General features: G+C 40.3%; 1 protein-coding gene across 1 annotated transcript in view; it reads left to right on the forward strand.

Moving 5' to 3' along the window:
- The window catches only part of ppfia3 (PTPRF interacting protein alpha 3), a 59,513-nt gene that overhangs the window by 11,865 nt on the left and 29,567 nt on the right, over positions 1-18,081 (forward strand). The window contains exons 9-20 of the mRNA XM_079564786.1: positions 1,313-1,447; positions 2,664-2,747; positions 4,605-4,736; positions 4,886-4,948; positions 5,033-5,112; positions 6,132-6,174; positions 6,268-6,435; positions 10,242-10,432; positions 12,410-12,647; positions 14,581-14,714; positions 14,781-14,966; positions 15,924-15,933. Coding sequence (XP_079420912.1) covers positions 1,313-1,447; positions 2,664-2,747; positions 4,605-4,736; positions 4,886-4,948; positions 5,033-5,112; positions 6,132-6,174; positions 6,268-6,435; positions 10,242-10,432; positions 12,410-12,647; positions 14,581-14,714; positions 14,781-14,966; positions 15,924-15,933 — 1,464 coding nt within the window. The remainder of the gene's footprint in view (positions 1-1,312; positions 1,448-2,663; positions 2,748-4,604; positions 4,737-4,885; positions 4,949-5,032; positions 5,113-6,131; positions 6,175-6,267; positions 6,436-10,241; positions 10,433-12,409; positions 12,648-14,580; positions 14,715-14,780; positions 14,967-15,923; positions 15,934-18,081) is intronic.

Consider the following 18,081-nt stretch of genomic DNA (forward strand, 5'->3'; position numbering starts at 1 on the left):
AGGAAGGAAAGAAAGAAAGAAAGAAAGAAAGGAAGGAAAGAAAGAAAGAAAGGAAGAAAGAAAGGAAGGAAAGATGGAAGGAAGGAAAGAAAGAAAGAAAGAAAGAAAGGAAGGAAAGAAAGAAAGAAAGGAAGGAAGAAAGAAAGAAAGGAAAGAAAGAAAGAAAGAAAGAAAGAAAGGAAGGAAGGAAGGAAAGACGGAAGGAAGGAAAGAAAGAAAGAAAGAAAGAAAGAAAGGAAAGAAAGAAAGAAAGAAAGAAAGAAAGAAAGAAAGAAAGAAAGAAAGAAAGAAAAATAAATAAATAAATAAATAAATAAATAAATAAATAAATAAATAAATAAAATTAATTAATTAATTAATTAATTAATTAATTAATTAATTACAGTTTTGTGTGGGGTCATCCTGGGGTAATGTTAGGTCCCGAAGCCACTTAAGAACCCCTGATGTAAAACATTGGTATTTGCAGAAAAAAGTTCTTTACTTTCGGCTACAATGTTGAGGTTCGGCCCCTGGTCTTTTGGCAAAGATGAAAATTGGCCCTCCACGATGCAAACTTGCCGACCCCTGATATAATGACTATTTAATGACTATTTTGTGGGGACGCCATTTTGTAAGAGTGTCCGAATGCCCAGAGAGGAAAAAGTAGTGCACTCAAAATTTCCCACAATGCATTCTGAAAAGTAGTGAGCGTCAGTGGTCACTAAACGGGTCAACATAGACCACAATGCACTGGGAGAGTCAGAGAAGAGCCTGACGGCGACAACACACAACTGAAGTAAATCAGCTGTTTCAGTCGTGTGTTTGTTTTTCTCATGAATAAACCACTTGAATTGGCTTTACGCACGGTATGGCTATGCTAGTTCCTCTGACCTGAACTTGTGAGCGCCAGTACTTCCTGTCTGTATTCTTTTCCTGGAATAATAATCATATTTTCTAAAGATTATGTTGTGGCTAGTGAGTTCCCGGTAGATGATCATTTACTTTCTGTTCAAATCTTGATGTAACGATTTCAGACACCTATGATCATAAAGGATTGATAGTTTGCCTTGAAGCTAAAGGCTAACATGCTATAACTAAATTTTAATAAAAAGGCACTATTTCAGATTGTATAATGCATGAAATTAATGTTAGCCTTTAGCTTCAAGACCCGCTCCACAAAGCACCCGAGGCAAATCACTTATAACTCCAGACTAACCATATAAATGTCTAGAATTTACGTTAAACTGTAAAACATAATCCACACAATTTGGACGCTCTGAACTGACCCGGATCAGGAGGAGGTTTTCTGTAATGTTGTGGCCATGTTTTCCAGAGCGAGGAGAAGAACCGCGGGCTGCAGGAGCGACTGGACGACGCCAAGCAGAAGCTCCAGCAGACGCTCCAGCGGGCGGAGACTCTGCCCGAGGTGGAGGCGCAGCTGGCCCAGAGGGTGGCAGCGCTCAACAAGGTACCACACGTTCAACACCGTGAAGAGCCTGTCGTTTCACACGGGGGCGGGGCATGAGGATCTTATTGTGGTCGCCATGGTAACGGACAAAACGCTACATTTCGGACATGGTTAATGGTTAATCTCTTAACTCCCGCCTGAACCGAGAGGATCTTTTTCCACACGTCAGATTCTTTTTTTTCCCATCATTTTTTTGTTGGGTGTTCAACTCATTTTTGTAACTTTTTTGTCATTTATTGGTCATGTTTTGTTATTTTTTTCGTCAATATTTTATCACATTTTTGTCACATTTTGTCACATTTTTGTCATTTTTTTGTCACATTTTTTTCATTTTTTTGTCACATTTTTGTCACATTTTTGTCATTTTTTTGTCACATTTTTGTCATTTTTTTGTCACATTTTTGTCATTTTTTTGTCACATTTTTGTCATTTTTTTTTGTCTTTTTTTTGTCATTTTTCTGTCATTTTTTTTTTCATTTTTTTGTCACATTTTTTTCATTTTTTTGTCACATTTTTTTCATTTTTTTGTCACATTTTTGTCACATTTTTGTCACATTTTTGTCACATTTTTTTCATTTTTTTGTCACATTTTTGTCACATTTTTGTCACATTTTTGTCATTTTTTTGTCACATTTTTGTCATTTTTTTGTCACATTTTTGTCACATTTTTTTCATTTTTTTGTCTTTTTTTTGTCATTTTTCTGTCATTTTTTTTTTCATTTTTTTGTCACATTTTTTTCATTTTTTTGTCACATTTTTGTCACATTTCTGTCATTTTTTTGTCACATTTTTGTCATTTTTTTGTCACATTTTTTTCATTTTTTTGTCACATTTTTGTCACATTTTTTTTCATTTTTTTGTCTTTTTTTTGTCATTTTTCTGTCATTTTTTTTTTCATTTTTTTGTCACATTTTTTTCATTTTTTTGTCACATTTTTGTCACATTTCTGTCATTTTTTTTGTCACATTTTTGTCATTTTTTTGTCACATTTTTGTCATTTTTTTGAGACATTTTTGTCATTTTTTGTCACATTTTTGCCACCTTTTCATCAATTTTAAGGGTTAACATCTGTGTAACGGCTGGACCTTTATCCACACAAAACAAAAACTGTCCCAAAGCCCGGCGTCCTCTCTCTAAGGTCACATGACTGACTCGTAAAGTGCTGACTTATCTGTAACGACTTCCTCTTTCCTCCGCTCTCTGTCTCCCTCTTCAGGCCGAGGAGAGACATGGGAACTTCGAGGAGCGTCTGCGGCAGATGGAGGGTCAGCTGGAGGAGAAGAACCAGGAGCTGCAGAGGGTGAGTGGATACCTCCTGGACGAATGAGAGCCTTCACAAACCGGTGCAGCTTCGGGACCTGTGCTCATCACTTTTGTCTTTATTTCAGATTGATTTCTTTGTCAGTGCAGTAAGAAAAATTGCTCTTGTCCCAGCGGCAGTTTTACTTTATTCAATCCAATCCACTTTATTTGTATAGCACATTTAAACAACAAACGTTTCCAAAGTGCTGCACATAAGATCAGAATAAAACAGATTTAAACAGATAAATAGAAATAAAACCAGATATAAAAAGCAATAAAATAAAATAAAAGACACGGGACCACACAACTCACGCAGAGCTAAAAGCCAGAGAATAAAAGTGTGTTTTAAGATGAGATTTAAAACACTCCACTGTGGGGGCCGTTCGGACGTGGGGGGGGCAGAGCGTTCCACAGCTTCAGGCCAACAACAGAGAACGCCCTGTCCCCTCTGGTCATGGTCTTCGGGACCATTCATCTCATTTCATTTATTTATTTATTTGAATGGGACAGTGCATATTAACGAACAGACAACTAGTGCTGTAAATAAGTCGGATTTATTTTTTATTTTTTCAGTTTCAGTTTATTCGGTCAAAATTATGACAAAAGATTTACATTCAGTTAAGTATACTTCTTCATAACACAACATACAAAATGACCGAAAAGGTATAGGCTGAAGCTAATGCTTATTTTGCCTACCCTTGTTTTTTTTTAAAACTTACAGCACGTGTTTTTGTTAAACTTTCTAACATAACATCAGACATTCAAAAGGATTTTATTTTATTATTTTTTAAGTAAGTTGACAGTCTTAAACAAACTAGTAAACAGAATTAAGGTATTTTTCAAGTATAATAATAGGTGGAAGAGAGAGGGACATAATTTGAGATCCTCTGTGCAGTTATTCCAGAGATCGACCCCTTTAATGGAAACACAAAATCTCATGGTGTTTGTTTGAAATGTTTTCTTTAGCTCAAGGCTAATTTCCATCCGCAGTCCCATGAGGTAAAAAACAAGACAAGAACATACAAAATATAAAACATATAAGCCACAACACACAGCAGTGCATTACAGACAAAACAGGCAACAACTACACAAAACATAAAGTGCATCTCTTTCGTAGGCCACTCCCCTCGTCCCGCCCACTCACACACCTGTGCCTGCAAGTATTTAAGAATATGTTCCTGTCTAATGCCTCTTAATGGCTACACTACCACGAGCTGGAGCTGGCCCTCAGACCTCAGAGCACGCGGGGGTCGGTAAATTTGGATGAGGTCTGTGATCTACTCAGGGGCCAGTCCATTTAAAGCCTTAAAGGAACAGGCCACCGTTTTTACATACTGAGATATGTTCTTACCTTAGCTTTGACGAGTTCTTTAGGACCTGTCTGATCTTCCCCCGTGCCTTCAGTCACGTAAACACAGCGCAGACGGCGTTAGCATTTAGCCTCTCCCTCTCTCCTCTATAGCTCCAAAACAGGTCAAGATAGAAGCTACCAAGCTCTCCCACGTTTTCCCTATTTAAATATGGTTACGTGAAGTGTTGCACTACAAAGTATAATTACACAATATTAAACAATGTGGATTTTCTAAGCGGATAAAAGGGGGAACTTTATTGTAAGGCGTAATAATACCAGGAGTAATTCGAAATCCGCGCAGTAATCTTCACTTTACTGTGCTCACTTGTGTGATGTGATGCCGTTGTATTATTACAAATAAAGCACCTGAACTTTAATGCAGTCATTTTAAGAGTCTGTAACATCAGAATCCACCATGTCCTTGTGTGAGAACCCCAGAAGAACCCCTGACCTGGAGCTTGATCTGCTCACAGGTTTGGTTCTTTGTCTGGTTCTTTGTTCCAGGCGCGGCAGAGGGAGCGCATGAACGACGAACACAACAAGCGCCTGAGCGACACCGTGGACAAACTCCTGTCCGAGTCCAACGAGCGGCTGCAGCTGCACCTGAAGGAGCGCATGGCGGCGCTGGAGGAGAAGGTGCCACAACCCAAACATTCCAGTCTCTCGCAACATTATCTCCAATTTAGTCGACAAACTTGACTGAAAACATGAAATAATGGAAAACTTTCATATTGATAAACTAAATCTCGATCTTGTCCCTTTAACTGTGACTCCCTGTCCTTCAGAACGCTCTGTCTGAGGAACTGTCCAACATGAAGAAGATCCAGGATGATCTTCTGGCCAACAAGGTACGAGCTGCTCCTCTGCTGTGGCTCCATCGTCCTCCTGTGGTTTTCTGGATTTTCTCACACGTTTTTTCTTGTGACGTTCAGGACCAGCTGATCGCGGAGCTGGAGCGTCTGCAGCTGGAGCTGGATCAGCTCCGAGCGCGGCCTGGAGGCTCTTACTCCAGGTACAGCAGCTAAACACCAGCTAAACACCAGCTAAACGGGAACTTAAAGGATCTGTATCATGTCATTTCAAAGTAAACTACAGGCCTTTGTATGATATATTTTACCTCTACCACTATGGAATACTGTTTTTTGTGAGAAATATAAGTATTTTCTAGGGGTATTGTGCAAACCCGGAAGACACAACGCTTCGATTTAGTTAACTCCGCCCCCTCTCCCCGAGCTAATCCCCCTGTGCAACATTAGCTGTTATATAAATAAGCTGTTATATAAATAAGATCAGGAAATAGCAACAACATGGCTAAAAGCTCCAAAAAGTTGATTTAGCAGGATATAAGACCTTTAACATCCGCTCAACGTGAACTTCACTTAGTAGTAGTAGTAGTAGTAGTAGTAGTAGTAGTAGTAGTAGTAGTAGTAGTAGTAGTAGTAGTAGTAGTAGTAGTAGTAGTAGTAGTAGTAGTAGTAGTAGTAGTAGTAGTAGTAGGACTTGTAGTAACCTCTCTCTCTCCACAGCCGCTCCCTCCCCAGCTCTGTCCTGGAGTTCAGATGCTCTGCAGTAGTAGTAGCAGTGGCAGTAGCGTTGTAGTAGTAGTAGTAGCTGTAGTAGTAGTAGTAGTAGTAGTAGTAGTAGTAGTAGTAGGACTTGTAGTAACCTCTCTCTCTCCACAGCCGCTCCCTCACCGGCTCTGTCCTGGAGCTCAGATACTCTGCAGTAGCAGTTGCAGTAGGAGCTGCAGTAGTAGTAGCAGTGGCAGTAGCATTGTAGTAGTAGTAGTAGTAACTGCAGTAGTAGTAGTAGTAGTAGTACTTGTAGTAACCTCTCCTCTCTCCACAGCCGCTCCCTCCCCGGCTCTGTCCTGGAGTTCAGATGCCCTGCAGTAGTAGTAGCAGTGGCAGTAGTGTTGTAGTAGTAGCAGTTGCAGTAGTAGCTGTAGTAGTAGTAGCAGTTGCAGTAGTAGTTGTAGTAGTAGTAGTAGTAGTAGTAGTACTTGTAGTAACTTCTCCTCTCTCTCCACAGCCGCTCCCTCCCCGGCTCTGTCCTGGAGCTCAGATACTCTGCAGTAGTAGTAGCAGTGGCAGTAGCGTTATAGTAGTAGTAGTAGCTGCAGTAGTAGTAGTAGTAGTAGTAGTAGTACTTGTAGTAACCTCTCTCTCTCCACAGCCGCTCCCTCCCCGGCTCTGTCCTGGAGCTCAGATACTCTCACGGCGGCTCGGTGGCGTCTGGTTCCACCCTGGACATGTTCGGTCACGCCACGGTGGGGCCGGTGGTTCGGCGCCGGCACCGGGCGCGCTGGAGCCCGGCCAGAGACGACGCCAACACGGTACGGGAAACACACCTCTGATCACCGCCTGGAGCTATGTACCAATGACATCACGCATAGTTCCGGCGGCCATTTTGAATACTGAAGTAGCATTATGCAGTACTACAACATGTAACAACATCTCTACTGACTGACAGTGGCATGTTTATGTAATCGTAATCATTGCTCAAGAAGAAAACAGTAAAAACACGACCCCAGAGATGCACGTTTATGTGAAGAAACCAGTGAGTCCGTGTTTAAGCTGCTCAAGAAGTTAGCATGCTACCGGTTAGCAACTGTCAATGGTTGACACATCTTTGAACACTGAGGAAATACTGTTTGGAGTGTGGTTCAGGGCTTTCTCTTGGAGAGGTCAGAGCTGAGCTGTTGAAGCTAAATGCTAACCAGTAGCTTGCTAGCGTCTTGAGCAGCTTAAGGCGAGACACGGCAGGGGAAAGTATTGATTTTTCACAGTGGTCGAAGTGGAGATTTTTATCTATTTTCCTCCCTTTACGTCTTAGTTTTCATGTCAGATATAAAAATGATGATGTTTATTTTATGATGTTTTGTCTGCGAGTCGGGGCGACCCGGAAGTAGCTGCTGCGCCGCGTAGAAAGTCTGTCTTTCCCGCGGGTTTTCATTCATAAATATTGACAGATTTTACATCCACGTGTCCTGCTAAGGGGCCCCGTGATGACGCTTTCACCCAAATATGGTGTTTTTCCTCCTACGAGACGCTGGAGCGGAAAAGTGGAAGAACGGGCCGAGCATGCGCACTCGCTACAAAACTTCAGGGCTGGTTTTCTCTGAATGAGAGAAGCCGCACTCGGGCAGAGCCTGAGCCCTTATAGAAGCTCCCACAGACTCCAAACTTTACAGTCTGAGACACAACAAGATTTTGTATTGTTAGGTCTAGTTTTTTTCAGAGGGATTTTTTAATATCTAATTCCTAGCCTGATTTATTCAGCTTTGAAACAAACAAAAAACAGGCGGAATTTGAGTTTTTACAGATTTTTTCACTGATGATTAGTTTATTGAAAAACTAAACAAAATATCCAAAATCCCCTCTGAAAATATCTTAGTTACTAATCAGTGCTTAATTTGATCCCCCGTTTGAGGGAGCGCATTCCCCAAATTCAGTTTTTTTCAGTGTAAAGGATCCGGGAAATATTTAGAAGGATCCGGCAAAAATGGTATCTGATATAATGGTGTCTAATGAGAGTGTTCCGGCAAATGTTTTGGCCTGTTCCCCCAATCCATCAAATCAGACCAAAAGTGTTCCTGAAAATACTCATTTACAAATTAAGCACTGTTACTAATATGTCAATAAAATAAAACCATAAAATTTAATCTTGCTCAATTCATGATTTTGATTTCGTTGCCCAAAATATAGACAATTTTGGCCATTTTAATGCTCAAAATGCCTTTATGTGAAAACATAAAATGACAGAAAAAATGCACACTGCAAAAAGTGGATTCTAAGCAAGTAAAAAATGTCTTACTTTAAGAAATAAGTTCTTAGTTTGTCCCTAAAACGTAATGTTAACGTAAGTTTTCTTGAGAAAAAAGTTCTTGTTTTAGGAAATTATATCTAGCCATTTCTTGTTCAGATATATTTACTAAAAAACATGATATTTTTTCTTGTAACAAGAAAGAAAAACTTTTTGAATCTTCTTCAGCTTCAGACAAAGAATATTTTTTATTATTTTAAGAATAAACAAGATCAAAACAACTTAATTAATTTAAGAGCTGATTCTCACAGATAGAAAATACATTCCATTCTCTAAAGAGTTAGAGCCTCAGCTTCACAGCTCGAAGGTCCCGGGTTCGATTCCCACCAGGACGGGGCCTTTCTGTGTGGAGCATGTTCTCCCCGTGTCTGCGTACGTTTCCCCGACCACTAAAAACATGTACAATAGGTGAATCCTCCAGAAGGTGATTCTGACCATCAGCCTGGCGATGGGTCCCGGGCGCGGGCAATATTTTCCTTAAATATTAGTATTTATTAAGAACATTTTGCTCAAAAATGTGTGTAATTTAGAACATTTTACTTAAATCAAGCAACATTTAAGTAAAATATCCACAATTTTTTCTAAATAAGAATGTTTTCCTTAAATTATTCCATTTTCTGAGGACATTTTGCTTGATTCTAGTTATTTATTAGCTTAAATTTAGTGTTTCTTTCTTGTTTTATGATGAGAAAACTATTCTAGAAATAAGAATTCTTAGAAAGAAAAAAATGCTGACCCCATTGGCAGAATTTTTTCAAGACAAAATGTCTTATTTTAAGATTTTTTCTCTGTTTTTTAGTAGGGTACTTTTTGCAGTGCAATAAAAAAATTTCTCATATTTATATCTGTAATCGTATCGTATCGTGTTTTTCCTGTTTTCTTCTTGAGCAATGATTACGTTTACATAAAAATGCCACTGTCGATCAGTTCATTTCAGTAGAGTAGAGATATTATTACCTGTTGTAGTGCTGCATAATTCTCCCGCGGTATTCAAAATGGCCGCCATAACAACAAAAGTCACATGCCACCACCATACACAATGTCACAATCGATTTGCAGTTATTAATTACAGAGTGATTTGAAAAGGGTCTTTAAGCTTTAAGACACACGTGACTCTCGTGGGATGTTCTGACGACGCCTCTAAATGTTCCAGAAATGATGAAGGGAGTGTTTACCAATGTTGTGCCTCAGTGTGAGTAATAATTAAACGATATCCCGTCGTACAGTAGGCATCAGTTTGTGCCAAGAGGCTGAGCTCCAAACAGACCCCGGGCCAAATGAGTCACATCGGTTCATTGGAAATCGCTGAAGAACTTACTGTAAAAGAGTCTGACCTTTACAAACCTTCTAAACATCTCCAGAAGACGCCAAACAACGTGAGATATGGATAAATACAGGGTTGCAAAATTCCGGGCATTTTCAAAGTCAGAAATTTTACCATGTGAGTCGACGGGAATAAACTGAACTGAACTAAGCAAGATCCAAAATCCCTCTGAATAAATCCGTGTAACTGATAATGAAAACATTGGTTGGTTAAAATTGGTGTGTGTAAAAGTGTGTGTGTGTGAGTTCTTGTGATTACGACATTGTGAGGACCAGTTTAAGTTTTTAGAAGATTGAGGACATTTTTGGAAAGTGAGGACATTTTGGGAGGTCCACATTTATTTGAAGGACTGTTTGAGGGTCAAGATGTGGTTTTAGGGTCTGGGCAAGGATTAAGGTTAGGTTTAGGGGCTTAGGGTTCAGGGTGAGGGTCTGGGCAAGGATTAAGGTTAGGTTTAGGGGCTTGGGGTTCAGGGTTAGGGTCTGGGCTAGGATTAAGGTTAGGTTTAGGAGCTTAGGGTTCAGGGTTAGGGTCTGGGTTAGGTTTAGGGGCCTGGGGTTCAGGGTTAGGGTCTGGGTTAGGATTAAGGTTAGGTTTAGGGGCTTAGGGTTCAGGGTTAGGGTCTGGGTTAGGATTAAGGTTAGGTTTGGGTTAGGGGCTTAGTGTTCAGGGTCTGGGTTAGGATTAAGGTTAGGTTTAGGGGTTCAGGGTTCAAGGTTAGGGTCTGGGTTAGGATTAAGGTTAGGTTTAGGGGTTTAGGGTTCAAGGTTAGGGTCTGGGTTAGGATTAAGGTTAGGTTTAGGGGTTTAGGGTTCAAGGTTAGGGTCTGGGTTAGGATTAGGGTTAGGTTTAGGGGCTTAGGGTTCAGGGTTAGGGTCTGGGTTAGGTTTAGGGGCTTAGGGTTCAGGGTTAGGGTCTGGGTAATACATTTTGTCCATGAGTGTCCTCACTAAGATACAATTCCAAACGTGTGTGTGTGTGTGTGTGTGCAGTACTCTGACTGGGACAGCGCCGCCCTGCTGGCCTCGGGGCTGGAGCGCGGCGTGGAGGTGGCCTGCTCCGACGACGAGGAGGACTCGGAGATGTTCCGGTCCGAGCTGCTGTCTCCGAGCGGACAGACGGACGTGCAGAAGCTCGCCAAGATGCTGCAGGATCAACTGGAGGCCATCAACAAGGAGATCAAGTGAGTCACAAAGTCCACAGAAAAGTGTCAGGTCAGTTGCGATTTCGATGGATTGCCCAGCCCTACTTTAACCTCTTAACTCCCGCCTGAACCGAGAGGATATTTTTCTTCACGTCATCAGATTTTTTTTTCCATAATTTTTTTTGTTGGGTATTCAACTCATTTTTGTAACTTTTTTGTCATTTTTTGTCACATTTTTGTCATTTTTTTTGTCATTTTTTAAAATCAAATTTTTGTATTTTTTTGTCACATTTTTGTTACTTTTTTGTCACATTTTTGTCATTTTTTAATCATTTTTTTGTAATTTTTTGTCACATTTTTGTCATTTTTTGTCATTTTTTTGTCACATTTTTGTCATTTTTTAAAATCAAATTTTTGTATTTTTTTTGTCATTTTTTTTGTCATTTTTTCGTCGTTTTTTAATAAAAAATTTGTCATTTTTTTGGTCAATTTTTTATTACATTTTTGTCACATTTTGTCACATTTTTGACATTTTTTTAATCAAATTTTTGTCATTTTTTGTCACATTTTTGTCATTTTTTGTCACATTTTTGTCGTTTTTTTTGTCATATTTTAAAATCAAATTTTTGTATTTTTTTGTCACATTTTTGTTACTTTTTTGTCACATTTTTGTCATTTTTTAATCAATTTTTTGTAATTTTTTGTCACATTTTTGTCATTTTTTAAAATCAAATTTTTGTATTTTTTTTGTCACACTTTTGTTACTTTTTTGTCATTTTTTTTGTCATTTTTTCGTCGTTTTTTAATAAAAATTTTGTCATTTTTTTGGTCAATTTTTTATTACATTTTTGTCACATTTTGTCACATTTTTGACATTTTTTTAATCGAATTTTTGTCATTTTTTGTCACATTTTTGTCGTTTTTTTTGTCATATTTTTGTCATTTTTTTAATCGGATTTTTGTCATTTTTTGTCACATTTTTGTCATTTTTTGTCATTTTTCTGTCACATTTTTGTCATTTTTTAAAATCAAATTTTTGTAATTTTTTTGTCACATTTTTGTTACATTTTTGTCTTTTTTTTGTCATTTTTTCGTCGTTTTTTAATCAATTTTTTGTCATTTTTTGGTCAATTTTTTATTACATTTTTGTCACATTTTGTCACATTTTTGACATTTTTTTAATCAAATTTTTGTCATTTTTTGTCACATTTTTGTCATTTTTTGTCACATTTTTGTCACATTTTTGTAACTTTTTTGTCATTTTTTTTGTCATTTTTTCGTCGTTTTTTAATCAAATTTGTGTCATTTTTTCGTAAATTTTTATCACATTTTTGTCACATTTTTGTCTTTTTTTAATCAATTTTTTGTCATTTTTTGTCACATTTTTGTCATTTTTTGTCATTTTTTCGTCACATTTTTGTCATTTTTTAAAATCAAATTGTTGTAATTTTTTGGTCACATTTTTGTCACATTTTTGTCATTTTTTTTGTCATTTTTTCGTCGTTTTTTAATCAAATTTTTGTCATTTTTTGTCACATTTTTGTCATTTTTTGTCACATTTTTGTCACATTTTTGTAACTTTTTTGTCATTTTTTTTGTCATTTTTTCGTCGTTTTTTAATCAAATTTGTGTCATTTTTTCGTAAATTTTTATCACATTTTTGTCACATTTTTGTCATTTTTTAATCAATTTTTTGTCATTTTTTGTCACATTTTTGTCATTTTTTGTCATTTTTTCGTCACATTTTTGTCATTTTTTAAAATCAAATTGTTGTAATTTTTTGGTCACATTTTTGTTACATTTTTGTCATTTTTTTTGTCATTTTTTCGTCGTTTTTTAATCAAATTTTTGTATTTTTTTTGGTCAATTTTTTATTACATTTTTGTCACATTTTGTCACATTTTTGTCATTTTCGGTTTAGGTGGGAGTTAAGGGGTTAAAGCCACTCTGCAAACCCTTTTCTCCCCCTAAACCTGCCGACGAGCGAGCCCTAAGTGTTTGTGTCGTGCCTCTCAGGCTGATCCAGGAGGAGAAGGAGAACACGGAGCTGCGTGCGGAGGAGCTGCAGACCCGGGTGAGCGTGGCGCTGGACTCGCCCCCTCTGCCGCCCTCGTCGCTGGGCAGGGACGCGGCCGGACGCTCCTACATGACCTCCTCCATCACCTCCTCCACGCTGGCCTCGCCGTCCCCGCCCAGCTCGGGCCACTCCACGCCCAGGCTGCCCCACTCGCCGGCGCGGGACTCGGACAGAGCGGTACGAGCGGTGGGAGGGGCGGGTTCAGGGCGGGGTTAGTGACAGGAGGAAACAGAGATGACCTTGTGACTCTGACTCTTATACTCACTACTGCCACCTCAGGCCATATGTGTAACTGCAGCTTCTATGTTAAGCTCGTGCATGACGGCACTTCAGACCCGAATTAACACCTTTCTGAGTGACAGTGACAGATTTTAGAGGCAGTTGTGGTGAACAGGTCTGAGCTCATTCTACACGTTAGGACATGGCTGGAACATGTAGGAGGAGGAAAATACGTAATTTTAACATTATTAAACTCTGTATAGTCCCTTTAACCCAGTGTTTCTCAAACTTTTTCAGCCCAAGGACCACTTTAACTTCCAATTTTTTTCTGAGGACCACCTAACAGAATCCCACTCTAACACGCCCCCAAAAAACAACAAAATAGGAAGGATGAGCTAAATTGATGTTTAATATGCAACTGTTTTAAGTCAAAAACAAATTATTCAAACACAAATGCAATAATATGATCAGAAACTCTTATATGAATTTCATTTTATTTGAAAAAGTTAATGTGAAATGAGCTGCAGCTTAATATGAACAACAAAACACGTGCAAAAAGCTGCTGTAACAGCCTCAATGTAATTCTAAAGAGCAGTTTCAAACTGAGGTTGTGGCTATAGGAAGTCTATGGTTGTAACTATGATAACAATAAAATGCTGAAAACAATGCTGGGAAAAAATGTTTTTCCCTTAATGTCCAACATCACTGAAACTGCTGGGATTTTATACATTTAACAAAAAGAATTTCAGTCTCAAACCAACCAGTGTAGAAAACCCAACCTCACAGTTACAGTGTTGGGAAGGGCAGGAGCTTTGAGGGCAGACTCTAAGCTTTGGATGTAACGCAAACTCGTGCACAGACGCACACGCCGGGGAAAATAGGAGACGTTTGGCTCTGCAGAAGCTTCTCTGGATCACAAGCAACAAAACGCTGCTGATTTAATGAAAATCCGTTACATATTGACGTGAAACACCTGCTGTAAAGATGATAGAATGAGTCGTGGCATCAGACAGCGGACGCACGGCTGCGCTGAGCGGCGGCAGCAGGCCGTGCGACCCGCCCCAACCCGCCCCAATTGTATGACCCGATCTGCGGGCATGGCTGTGGAGACCGCAGAGGAACCTGCAACCCGCACATCAGGTACACGACTGGCGTTATTACCCCAGCCATGTGAGGAATCCTGCGTGTTTTACAATAGCTACATATTGACAAACAGGATGAGGAAAGAGCACGGTTCTGATTGGGTTCTGAGAAGTGGCAGCCGCGCATCCATGTGCATCATAACACCTCCAGCTCTGTCCCACAATAAGGAAAGACGTCGCCCTGGTCACACTGCGCTGGTTACTCTTAAAGTTTGATCAAACGATAAGAGTCGGCCAAAACGGCCCAACTCCCTGTGCAACGTGCCCTGTGTCGGGGTCGGGGAAAAAGGGGTTCACGGACCCCTAGTGGCGGACCACACTTTGAGAATTACTGCTTTAACCCAAAGAAAATGCCACATGAGATAATTTTGAAAGTTTCAGTTCAGCATACATTGCTTTGCGAGAGGAATGAAACAGCGCCCCCCAATTTGACGTTGGTGGCCAAAAAGTGTACTGCATCCACATTTACCATTGAGAAAGAATGGGAGAGAGTTAGTATTAACCACACACAGGGCAACAGTAGGTCACTCTCTGACGGACCAACACTATTGTTTCGGCTCCACATTGGGCACTCCTGCTTTACATGAAGGGTTAGTGATTCCAGTCACTTCCAAATAAAGATCAGGGAAAAACATTTCTTTGTAGAACTTTGTCTCTCCCGTTGAGTTGTATCGTCTGTTCCGACTCTAATGACCACATGACGATCTAGTATATGATGATCTTCCTCATGTGTGTGTCTTCCTCTGCAGAACAATAAGGAGGACGACCACTCGCTGGCGCTGCTGGACTCCACCCCTCCTCCCACGCCGCGAGCTCTGCGCCTGGACCGCATGACGCTCACGCACCCCGGGGCGCTGATGGACGACCCGCGGGACTTCCGCAGGTAACGCTCAGTGTCACCTTATAGGGTCTGTGTCTGCGCCTCCTCTCACGCCCTGTGGTCCCGCAGCCTCTCGGCCGACGGCGCCACCAACAGCAGCCAGGACTCGCTGCACAAGTCCAGCAAAAAGAAGAGCATCAAGTCGTCCATCCGAGGCCTGTTCGGGAAGAAGGAGAAGGGCCGACTGGGGCAGCCGGGCCGGGACGGGCCCGCGTCACTGGGTAAACTCACACCTCCATCACTTCATCCGCCTCCGTCCGGATTAAACACAACTCTTTTACTCAAGTATATATACTTATATACCATGGTCTGGGTGAGTACTGGATTCTGATTGGCTGGTGCTTTATTTTGGTATAACCGCACACGTAGTCCGGTAGTTAAATCACTGGGATATCACTCCGCTGTCGCCATAGCAACGCATGACACAGCTGAATCAGATAAACACGTAATCAGTGACTGACAGGAACGTATGAGATGGATTTTGTTTAATTTCAACGTTTTTGGCCAAAACAAACGTTTGATAAATAGAGCAGAGTGAGCAGCTAGGTTAGCTACTGTTAATAACATAATGAGCTTTACATTTCTATTGAAAACGGTTAAGGCTATTCATCATTTTCAGGCGTACATAAAATGATCCTGCATTGAAGCATATTTGTCTGGATTAGTAAAGTCAATCATAAAAGTTTCAGTTGTTTCAGGTGTGAGCGACTCCACCGCAGCTGTTTCCATAAACAGTTGAGCTGGTTGAGCTAGCTAGCTTTAGCTTCAGGTTAAACAGCGTAAAAGTGAAATAACTCCTGCCCACGAGTGCCGCATATCGGTGTTTACTTCCAGGGAAAAGTGTTTCCGGGTTAGTCCTGTTGTGTTGTGATTCTGTGCTGATGTTGTGTCGTTGAGCCTGACTGAGATCCTCGTAATAGCTGCGGAGAATGACTCGCTCTGAGACCAGCCTTCAGTGACCGGCTAATAACCCACACAAAATAGTCCCGTAGTCTGGCAGATTTAGTGAGTTTAGTAAATGATAAAAACATTTATTATAAATGTTACGTTTGTGGGACCCTGGTATAAGCGGATTAAACAACGAGGAGCCGCGTTAGACGTTATAATGCAGGAGGAACAACACTGTGTCGGGCATTAGAACCGTCTAATGCACGGCTCCTCGTTGTTTAATCCTTACTTATACTTATTCTAGATCTTTTCCCGTCTTTATAGGTTCAGTCTTGTCAGTCTCGCTCACGAAGTTGTCATTTCACTGCCAAGGGACGATTATAATTTTCAAAGGGCAAAAAGTCGGTGTTTATCTCCTCTGTGGAGACGGGACATCACAGAGTCAACAGCTCCACACTGTAGCATGTGCTTTTTAAAATCAGTAAATATTCAGTCTGGTTTGAAGCATAAGTCCGGTTCACTGTGGGCCTTTCCTAAACCATTCCCTCCTCCCTTCCCCTACACCCTTCCACTCAGGCCTCAGTGAGGAACCTTCCACTCAGGCCTCAGTGAGGGACCTTCCACTCAGGCCTCAGTGAGGGACCTTCCACTCAGGCCTCAGTGAGGGACTTTCTACTCAGGCCTCAGTGAGGGACCTTCCACTCAGGCCTCAGTGAGGGACTTTCTACTCAGGCCTCAGTGGGGACCTTCCACTCAGGCCTCAGTGAGGGACTTTCTACTCAGGCCTCAGTGGGGACCTTCCACTCAGGCCTCAGTGAGGGACCTTCCACTCAGGCCTCAGTGAGGGACCTTCCACTCAGGCCTCAGTGAGGGACTTTCTACTCAGGCCTCAGTGAGGGACCTTCCACTCAGGCCTCAGTGAGGGACCTTCCACTCAGGCCTCAGTGAGGGACCTTCCACTCAGGCCTCAGTGAGGGACCTCCAGAGCTTCACTCAACAGAGAAATTCGAGCTGTGACTTTCAGACGCTCTCTCCCTCTCCCTCTCGAACTGCACAGCCCATAATGTGGCAAAAATAACAAATATGACTGATCATACTTTTAAATAAATAAAAGGTTCTCTTATGAGTTAACAAAGTAATTCAGATTCAAATATGTCGTATTTACATTACATCATTTAGCTTCTTCAAACTCACAAGGGAGAACTTTTCCTCTCCCAATAAAATCATGTTAAGTCTCACTGTTGCTTTCTTTGTCATTAAAGGAATAGGCCACCGTTTTTACATACTGAGATATGTTCTTACCTGAGCTTTGACGAGTTCTTCAGGACCTGTCTGATCTTCCCCCGTGCCTTCAGTCACGTAAACACAGCGCAGACGGCGTTAGCATTTAGCCTCTCCCGCTCTCCTCTATAGCTCCAAAACAGGTCAAGATAGAAGCTACCAAGCTCTTCCACGTTTTTCCCTATTTAAATATGGTTACGTGAAGTGTTACACTACAAAGTATAATTACACAAAATTAAACAATGTGGATTTTCTAAGCGGATAAAAGGGGGGACTATATTGTAAGGCGTAATAATACCAGGAGTAATTTGGCATCTGCGCAGTAAAGTGAAGATTACTGCGCGGATTTCGAATTACTCCTGGTATTATTACGCCTTACAATATAGTTCCCCCTTTTATCCGCTTAGAAAATCAACATTGTTTAATTTTGTGTAATTATACTTTGTACTTTATACTTATACTTACCGTTATACTTACCGTTTTTTCGCTTCTACTGAAGAATCTGCTGTGAATAAACATCCATAAGGACCCGATTTAAACTTGTGTTTAAAACGTGTGTTTTTGATGAGACTGAACAGAAAATGTGACTAAAACTAATGATTGTTTTTGTCCAAAAGACTAAGGGTAAATCTAAGATGGCCGCCAAAAACGACACTGCTTTTACACTCAAAATAAAAATGTAAACGGCACGAAAAAACATGCTGGTTCCATTAACAATCTTATTTAACCCCTTAACTCCCACCTGAATTTTCTCCAGTTTGGCTTTACCCCAGTCCAAAAGCTTCTGGGAAAAAAGCTGTGAAAATAGCAACAAAACTGAGACGAAATCAATGATGGAAATGTGACAAAAAACTGAGAAAACATTGACAAAAAAGTGATGAAGAATGGATGAAAAAATGATAAAAATGTGACAAAACGTGATACAAATGTGACAAAAAATTGCAAAAAAAATGACAAAAATGTGACAAAATGTGACAAAAAAATGACAAAAATGTGACAAAATGTGACAAAAAAATTACAAAAATGTGACAAAAAAATGCCAAAAAAGTTACAAAAATGAGTTGAATATCCAACAAAAAAATGATGGAAAAATGTCTGATGACGTGAGGAAAGAGATCCTCTCGGTTCAGGCGGGAGTTAAGAGGTTAAGTTCGTCCAAAGAGTAAATTTCATAATTCCCGCACTTGAAGCCATTTTCTCA

The sequence above is a fragment of the Gobius niger genome (genome assembly GCF_951799975.1).
Source record: "Gobius niger genome assembly, chromosome: 10".
Taxonomy (NCBI): domain Eukaryota; kingdom Metazoa; phylum Chordata; class Actinopteri; order Gobiiformes; family Gobiidae; genus Gobius; species Gobius niger.